At 39.2% G+C, this 9,401-nt stretch overlaps 1 protein-coding gene across 1 annotated transcript; it reads right to left on the bottom strand.

Annotated features, from left to right (window-relative positions):
* Window positions 1–1,027: 1,027 nt before the first annotated feature.
* Window positions 1,028–8,727, bottom strand: LINS (lines homolog (Drosophila)). The gene is made up of 6 exons (XM_010139443.1): window positions 8,323–8,727; window positions 8,140–8,229; window positions 6,815–6,956; window positions 5,996–6,586; window positions 2,653–2,821; window positions 1,028–1,928 (listed from the first exon to the last, which is right to left on the bottom strand). Exons 1-6 carry the CDS (start codon window positions 8,725–8,727, stop codon window positions 1,028–1,030), a joined length of 2,298 nt encoding a protein of 765 aa, XP_010137745.1.
* Window positions 8,728–9,401: the final 674 nt, after the last annotated feature.

The raw sequence follows: 9,401 nt of genomic DNA, 5'->3' as shown, positions 1-9,401 counted from the left end.
GCTGAGTGCACACACTGGTTTGGATCCTGTTCTGAACTAACTTTTCCCCAGGCAAAGTCTTAGACACTGACTTTCATTCAAATAGTTATTCAAATTAGACTTTTAATAAATGGCGTTAAGAATTTAAATTCAATGTCCATCTCATTGCACTGCACTTAGTTTCTAGTTATCTGTTTCTGATTTAACAAATTTATTGACTGTGTATTCTGTACATATATAAAATACATAATGGATATAATGAATTCAGCTGGAATTTCACTTCTGTATTATCCAAGACTGATTTTTAGATATAATGCTCCTAAAATGTTCTATAAATAGGCACTATATGCACTAGTCCCACATCTACATTTCCTTTTAATTAAAGGAATATAGCATAAAATGTTGAGAAAAACTAAATTTGATTTTCAGTGAAATGATAACACTGCTGATTAAATCAGGCAAAGAGTAAAAGCTAGAAAAGTACATCCTAGACAACAGTTAAACTCTTCAGCCAAGAAAAGTGTGGCGTACATTATTGAGATTATGGTAGCACATCTGAATGTCCACTCGGAGCAACGTACCGATGCAGAACATAGTATAAACACCAAAACTGTCCCCTACTAAAACGTTTTATTGAGCTCAACCTCTTCAGCAATCAAGCGTCATGCTAACACTGCACTATAGTCCATAAATCACAACCAAAATGGCAACGACTTCATATATTAAGTATAATTGACAATACTTTAAGTATCATGTATTGTTGATATGCTCCCACCTTAGCCATTTATTATCAAATTTTGAATACCTAACAATTAATCCGTATACACCGTACACTGACACACACCCACAAATAAGCCCAGGATTCGAAGACTGCGGATTGTATCACTGAATGCAACTGAAGATTTAAGGTGTCAACCAGCCCCACATTTATCCTGTTTCAGGTTAGATACACTGACAGTAGCGCGAGACACAAGCTTTACAAGTCATTGCTCTCATGGAAATGTTCCCTAGTGCAGCGGTTAAAAAATCCCTAGAACACTTCTTTGGATTACTGGGGCTTCAGGTGCTCGATGTGGCTCAGTAGTTTCAACAGTGCAGATGGATTATATGGGAAAAGGTTTCTTCTCTGCAACCTACAAATAGCACTTTGCAGTTCTTCCAGGCATTTTGTGGATTTGTAAAGCATTATTCTTGGGGGAACGACATTACCCAAAGACCCCAGAGAAGTCAAACAGGATGAGGTGTTAGATCCCTTTTGTTTCAGAGGCAACAATTGAGACTTGAGTGTATTCCATTTATCATCTAGGTAGCTGCAACCAGTTTCCCTTGTCCTCATCTCACCCTCATTATTCAAAGGCACCTGCTTTGTGTTTACCAAGCACTCTTTTCCATCTGATTCCAATTCCGAGTCTTCTGAGCTGTCATAATCCACAAGGCTTTGAAGGGATCCCAGTAGAGATGTACTATGGGTACATTCCATATCGCATTCCATTGAGGTAGACTGGTTAGACTCTGCAGCTTGATTATCACCTTGCTCTGTGGTGAACATTAAACAATCGTGAGAAGAAGCCAAAGATACCAGAGTCTGTGGTTCTGGTTCACAGCAAGCATTTTGCAAACTCTCCCCAGTCACACAGCTTTGTTTTTCTTGATGGGGTGGCTTGAGAGAAGGAATCGATTGAAAAGGGCCATGTTTGTTATCAAAACCGTTACAGATCTCTACAAATTGATGCCAGTCCTTTCTAAGAAGCTTTAAGTACCTCACCAAGTACTCCAGAAAGCAAGTTTCTGATGAAATCAAAAAATCAAGAAGTACTGTAGAATCAAATGCAACTTTTTCTAGAAAAAACAAAAAGATACAGTGAGGATTATATCCACTTGAATGTGTAAGGAAATTCCAGGATTCCTCCTCTTTTGGGCTTAAGTTATCAACAGCATCACGCCGTAACCTGAAAAGTAAGTCATGAAATAGTTTAAATTTAATGTGAGTTTACAGTTTTTTTAAAAACAGGTATGTCCAGAAAAAGATATTCTTGCAATTTTTTGATTTTGTCAGAAAGCAAAACCAAAAAAAGTAGGTTTTATATTAGAACAAGGAGGAAAGCAGGTGGAGCTAGGAGATCAGGCAGCCTACGAAGCCAAAGCACTAAAAGCAGGGCTCTTACCCTGCACTTCTCCTCAGGAACCAGCCAGAACACACAAAGTTGCTGCCAAAACAGCTGTTAGCCACAAGAACTTTGATCACATAGCTAGAATTAACAAGAGTCCAGTCCTCAGGGGGCTACTTTGCCACAAGTCCCTGCATTCTTGAAGTTCAATTACAATATCCCGTTCCTGTCAAACTCTGTGTCTAAAGAAAACAGTGTTGCCTTTTACCTGTGTCTAACCTCGCTTTTAGATTGTGAAGACAATTATCTGAAATACAGGATAAGTATTTAATAAGAAACTGTTGCACAACTCCCTCATTTCAATCCAAAACCTACTTAATCAAACAACCAGCAGTTAATTGCTCTTACACCACACAGTACTACATGGTCCTGATGTCTGGATTTTTTTTTATTTATTAACAATATTTTTTCTTCATAGCAAAGTAATCAGTGGAGAAATTATGTATATTACAACAACCTCACTAAATTACAATTGATAGTTCTGCCAAATAAAATGTGTACTAACCTATCAAATTTTAAATAAATAAGTAATAAAGCTTTAGCAGCTTCCCACATATCATCGTCTTGCTCTATGAAAATCAAGGAGAGCCATTCACACTGATGTCCACCTGGGTGAGACTTCTGATGACTCCTCCAGAATATCAACAGCTGGGACATGGAACTGAGAAAGTCTCCTGAAAAAACAAAAGTAACCATGAATTTTGCTATATGGTTTGTTACTAAACAAACACATTTTTTTTAAATTAAGAGCGCATAACAGTTCATGAATGCATTTATTGCTCCTTAGCTCAACTGGTTGCTAATTTTATACATGAGTTCTTGCTTCTTGGTACCAAAGAAATAAAGAAATATGTTGCAGAAAACCACAAGCAGTAATCTCACCTTAAATTCAACGTGAATGGCTACTTTAAACACAATGATGTTCAGATGCAAACATTAATAATTACAAGTAACCTGCCGAATAACCTCCCTCTCAAGACAGATGAAACAAGGACACAATTTATTCATCTAACAGCATTCTTCATCTCCTTTGAGTTAAGGGAAGAATAATCAGAGCTGACCTAGAAAGTCTCAGCAGGGTGAATCCTCTCACCTAAGCTTGGAGACTAATGGAAAAGATTGTATCTCCAAAAAGCTGGATGTATCGGGAAGTCACCAAAATGTGACTACACCTACACAGCTGGGACTTCTGCTTTCCTTTAGCTCCCAGATTAGCTAGCTCTACTGGTACCTCACAGGCTAAAGAAAGGCAAGTTGTAATCAAGTCAATGCCACAGATGTAACGATCCAATCAATATAAGCACCTTGCTGATACTTCATCTCAGATCGTTCTCTCCATATGAAATAATAATACAACCGTGATGTTTTGATAGGACTGAAGCAAAACACCCCTGGCGTGATTCATTTTGGTGCAGAAATCAAGTGCAGTAATCTATAGTTGATGGGAATAAACTGTCATTTCTATAGAAAAACAAAGTATGAAGCTTGTAGTAAAACCATATTCTTTACAAATTAAATTCTTCATGGATGATGTATGTTTTCAAGTACACAGGCTTGGCATAAAGGTACCTTCATAAGATGGCCTAAAATCCTTGCTGGAAGGATTAATGTAAGCAGCGTTTTTCCTGCAAATCTTCATTTTCCCTCTCCCTCTAAACACTCCTCTCCTCGATGGGAAAAGCACTTCAAAATTCATGGATTTTAGTGCAGTAGGTTATATTCATACGACTGACTTTCCCTCAAGAAACTTACCTCTTCAATACTAATGATGAACCATGTAGTAAGTACCAGGTACCATGTTTTCACGTAACCAGCATGGACTCGATGTTTAGAAACAGAAAAAAATATAGTGACGTACCTCTTTACCCTCCAGGTACACCCTAAGTGAGAGCTCTAACAGTGCTGGAAGTACACTATGGCTTGAAGAGCACAGTTGCACCATTTATATGAACAGTGAGTATCGCTTTTGAAAAATTTCCTGCAACATGGGATTCAATTCATTATGTGGTTTTTCTCTAATACTTCGGATTTGTTTTTCCTCTTAGCAAATAACAGGAACACCAAATTATCTTTGTTATTAATAGTTTCTATTCAAACTGAAATTCTTCCCTATAAATCAAAGCTATCTGGAAATTACTTTCAAAATTGAAATGAATTAAAGTTAAGCCACTGTAATTCATGTTAATAAAAAAAAAAAAATACGATCAACCAGCTTCCTGGAAGGGAACTTAGCATATTAAAGCATTTTGGTGCTTGCTTTAACCACTCAGTGTCACTAAAATAGAACCACCATTCCTTTCAACTTGAAATTCCTCTTGACAGTCAGGGTATTTCAGTCTAATTAAAGGACTCATTTTTGTGTCATGAATATGGAAAAGGAAGGGCATTTTTTTTTCTTTGAGAATGAATTTTCATAGAGACATCTCAAATAGATTTAACCTACATTTTTTTTCCTATTCACTTGTTCTCCAACAGTCTCAGTCTCTGTATTCTTCAGAAGGTGGATCGTAAAATATTCTCTTCCAATACTTAAAACTCTAAGAATGCAACTGGCATCACAAATATAACATCTTTCAAAGTCTGGAAGAAGTGTCAGAAGCTGTCTTACCAAAACACTTAGCCCTTTTGCACAGTCAGATGAACTAAAAATTGATTTTATGCTTGGTACATAACGTAGAAATATAAACAGTAAAATAACATTTACATCTAGAATTTGCATTAAAATGCCTCAACATACTTCAAATTCTGTAAGAAAAATAAATTTTTACTTTTTGACACACCGTCAGTGAGCTGACAATAAGGAACACCCATTCTCCCTTACATTTGACTAGAAACTGCTCCAGAACTGCTTGTCCATTGCTGCTGTGAAGCCTGTAACCCGGGGACAGCAAGCTGCTTTGACCCTAGAACTTGTACTTCCACGTCCACGCAGCCTGGCATCAGAAGATGCACATCACATGCCTCTGAGAGGTAAAAAGGCAAGCGGCAAAATGGGATTCCAGGAAAGCCTCTCAGGCAAAAGCCTCACCCCACCACTTCATTATAGCACAGGAGAAGACTACAAACTGGCTACCAGTGTGACACAGGGACATGTCCCCTCCCATCAGGAATGCAACTTACACAGCATTCCCTTGCCATCCCACTGCCTGCCCTGCGGCACAGCCCGAGCGCAGGAGCCAGATCTGCTCTTCTGCTGAGCTCATTCATCTGCTCAGTAGAACAAACACACTTATGTAAGGAGGTAGAAGAAACACGTCTCGCACCTACTAATTCAGTGGACTAGAGCTATAAAGTTGGGGTGAAGAACACAACCACTGTATTCTGCCAAGTCTCATAACCTTCCTGTCTCTCACTTTATAGCTTCATTACTTTTACTTTTTCTGCTACTGCTGCTTTTGCCCTATTACACTATTTCTCCAACAGTAATGCCTGCTACCTTCAACCCATGGTACTTAAAGGTCTGCCTCCATTTTAGAAAACAGGAGAATGTTAACTTGCAGTTCCTTTTTGTTCCCCACCCTGAACAGAGCAGATGCTTGTGCTATGGGCTCTCATCTTTTCCAACTGGAGAAGGGCCTGATATTCTTAACAGGAAACGTTTTCAGTCCCCAGTGCAGCTGTTTCAAGCTCCCCATATCGCAGGCATAAGGATAGGATAAAACGCAAGGGAACAACTCATTAGGCAGGACACAGTGAGAGCAGATTTCCTGGGTGGGTCTTCTCTTTCCTCCCTCCCACCACCACTACGAATTCAGCTGAATTCTATTTACAGTCTTGATTAGCTGAGTCACAAAATGTTAAACCTTTAAAACACTTGCTACTTAAACAAAACTAAAAGAAACTACTACCTTTGATTTCAGCCTCTGTAGCAGAGTTCTGAAACTTGATTTCCAGTGCTTTAAGCACAACCAGACTTAAGGCTCTGAGGACAGTTTGATCAGAACCACCTTGAGGATCATCTCCAGGAGCAGCTTCACTGCCTCCAAAGTAGCTGGCCTTCTCCCTGAGCGGGATCCGATTAAGCCAAGTCAAACTCACAACGTGCAGAACAGCGTTACTCAGTGCAAGCATATCCTCATATAAAGCTGGGTTTTGTGGAAACATTGATCCGCTTTTAGCATCTTCTCCAGACTTGTAAAGGACACATTTTTTAAGGAGCATAATGAACTTCTTCTTGAGTAAATAGTGAATCGATGAGCTAATGAGGTTCAGGACATAAGAAACTTTTAAAAACAACACTCTCTGGCATCTCAGCGGAAGTTCTAATTCAACTCTGGAAGCCAGAAGTGCTTCAAGCAGATCTATAAAACTGATCAAATTGTTTGCAGCTTCAGAAAAAGGTGAAGTATCGTCATGACTGTCAAAATGATGGAGCAGAATGGAATTATAAAATCCTTCAAGCACAGCATCAAGAGGAGCCAACAGCTTCTTCAAAATACCTGCAGCAACAAGAAGAACGTTGGGGTGTAACACAGGCAGCTAAGTCATAAAACAAGTGATTGTGACTATTCCGCTTTCAAGCACGTTTAAACCTCTACATTTTTAACAGTACTTTGCCACCCTCTTTATAACGATGGAAATAGGTGTTCTTTAGGACGAGCAGCTCCAGGTAGGATTACCAGGAACACTCCCCCCTCTAGCGGGCATGCCATGAAACCGCTCCGTACCTGCTCTGGGAGGAACTGCAGCTCTCAGCACCTCCTCGGTAACAGCCACAAGAGTCCACAGACATTCTGCTACCCGGGTGTTCTCGGGGAATCCTGAAAGAGTCTTCAAGCTAAAGGCGAGCCAGGTGACATTTAACGCATTCTAAGAGAATTCATTCAAAGAACAATCAAGCATGCTTTACAGTTGCTACCCAAATTAAATCGAATCATAATACAATGATTTAAAGTTCTATGTTAAAAAGATTCAAATGCATGCACAGATGAACAACAGATAGAAACAACACATCTGCCCAGTACCTTTCAAGTAGGCCAGCCTCTATTTCCAAACATGAAGTCACTCTGACATGCAGTAGAGTTCATCTGTATTTTCCAGAAAGGGAAACCCAAACCTCATGTCATGGCACCAACCCAAAACCAGCTAATACTGCAGACAGACTGTATCTCAATTCATAATTCCCAGGCAACTTTGCAAGAAATATTACAAAACATATTTCTGAGATAAATCTATGTTCAAAGATGCTACAATGGAGGTTACAACATATTTTCAACCAAATACACAACAAATCAAAAAAGTTAAGTAACTGGAATACTTGAACAAGAAAATACAGAAAAGCATTTGATTAATGTTCAATAGGTTATTACCTATTTTCATCTACTGCATCACCTAACAGATACCATTGACAGACTAGACCACTGTTTTTTTGAAATACCGTTATTGCAACCTTAAAGAGAATATTTCTTGCCATCTAGACACATTTTACCTTAGAAGTTTCATACAATTCCAGATTTTTATAGATATAAAGACATTACACCTCACATTACAAACTTCAGTTACACATGTGATCTCCTTTCTATACCCCCTGCCCCTCCTACACTCTTGAAATACTCTCAGAATATTTATCAAACATCTTTCCTATCCATCACTTACAACCCAAAGTCCCTTAAGACATGCTTTACAGGAGAACTATCACACCGTATTAACTTGTGTAACCTTCACCTTGTTCCTGATACTGGAGCTAAACACACTCCAACAGAACCACGTGGCATTTTGAGGGGACTAAGAGTCTATATGCCAAACACCAGCAGACCACAGATAATGCTGGAGCAGAGCAGACTTGCAGGCAACAGCCAGGGGAAACAGTGTTGAAGCTGCTCTGTGGGTCTGCTCACGCAAGGAGCCTCTTTAGAGGTACTGTTAGGTTTTACACTAATCATAGCAACTGCTTTTGTGCCATAAAAACACTATAAGAATCAAATGGAACGACTTGAAGGCACATATTCACCAAGTCATTTTTTTAAGCTGTGAAAAGTTTTACCATACTCACCTCTGCCTTCAGCTGGAAATACACAAGAGATGCTAAACTTTTTGAAGCCATGTGAGACAACAGCTGATCACAACTACTGAGCAGACAAATCTGCAGACATGTAGAAAGAAAAAGTATCTAAGGCATGTTTCTTTTTTCCCCCTCTCTTTCACAAAAATCTTTCAAAAGTCAGTAAAAGCTCACCAATTTTGAGTCAATTTTGGTCTCCTTCAGAAGGAGGACAAGGATTTCACAGTACTTCTGTCTCGCACTGAATTCAATTTCCTGGGACTCTGCTTTAGCAACCATCATCTTGATCAAGGTTAACTGAAGCAGCATCACTTCCCGTGGACAGAGCGAGGAGTTCACGTTTCCAAAGCTGTTCACTACATCGTCTGTTGTAGGAACAGCCGCATCTGACATCTCAGTGTCCTGATGGCTCCTAACACCATCAGTAGATGGCAGGTGTGTCTGATTACACGATTCATCTCTTTCTGGTGACTGCTCAACACACAGATTAAGTAGTGAGGTATAATGACGGCTTTCCTTTGCTAATGGGTTGCCTACCACTATGTCCTTATACATCTGCTGCAGAAGAGACATCTTCATTACGAGAACGTTCGGTATTCCAGAAAACTCCGTATGTCTTCACTGATTATTCATGGCCACTGCAAAGCAGCTTTGAAGTAATTTTTATCCAGTAAGAGAAACAGAAGCACTATTAGGCTTTTCTCTTCTAAGTTAACCTAGAAATAAATATTTTGTCATTACTGAACTTGGCAGATAACTGCAAATATACTAAAAAACACCACACGTTTTAGGAGTTAATACTACCATTACTGAACTTATTTTGAAAATGCTGTTTTTAAACAGTGAATTTGTAAGAGTGATAGCTGCACAAAACTGTCCCAGCGAGACATTAAATGATATAAGAATTACCAGGCTGTGAGGAAGTTTACAGTTCCAACACTGTACTACTGACACCAGCATTAATTTGCTGGACCTAACAAAACCAAAGATGGCTAAAGACGACTTTTCAAAGAGGTGAGAACTCGGATCAAAACTTTGTCTACGTTGCTGAAACAATGAAAACCTCGTTTCTTTTGCAACGTTTGTTCCACTAAGGCTGGATACAGCAACACCTCTCCAGAAAAAGGGAAACCAAAGGACGAGTCTTGTCTTCGCCGACTTAAGCTCAAGGTGAGTAGCATGAATATACAGAAGTGGAGAATGAGGCTCTGAATTTATTCAGGAGGACCAAAAAATTCCTTAACATCTACACA

Source organism: Buceros rhinoceros, unplaced genomic scaffold, assembly GCF_000710305.1.
Source record: "Buceros rhinoceros silvestris isolate BGI_N320 unplaced genomic scaffold, ASM71030v1 scaffold25037, whole genome shotgun sequence".
Taxonomy (NCBI): domain Eukaryota; kingdom Metazoa; phylum Chordata; class Aves; order Bucerotiformes; family Bucerotidae; genus Buceros; species Buceros rhinoceros.
This window is presented reverse-complemented; position numbering and strand designations above follow the sequence as displayed.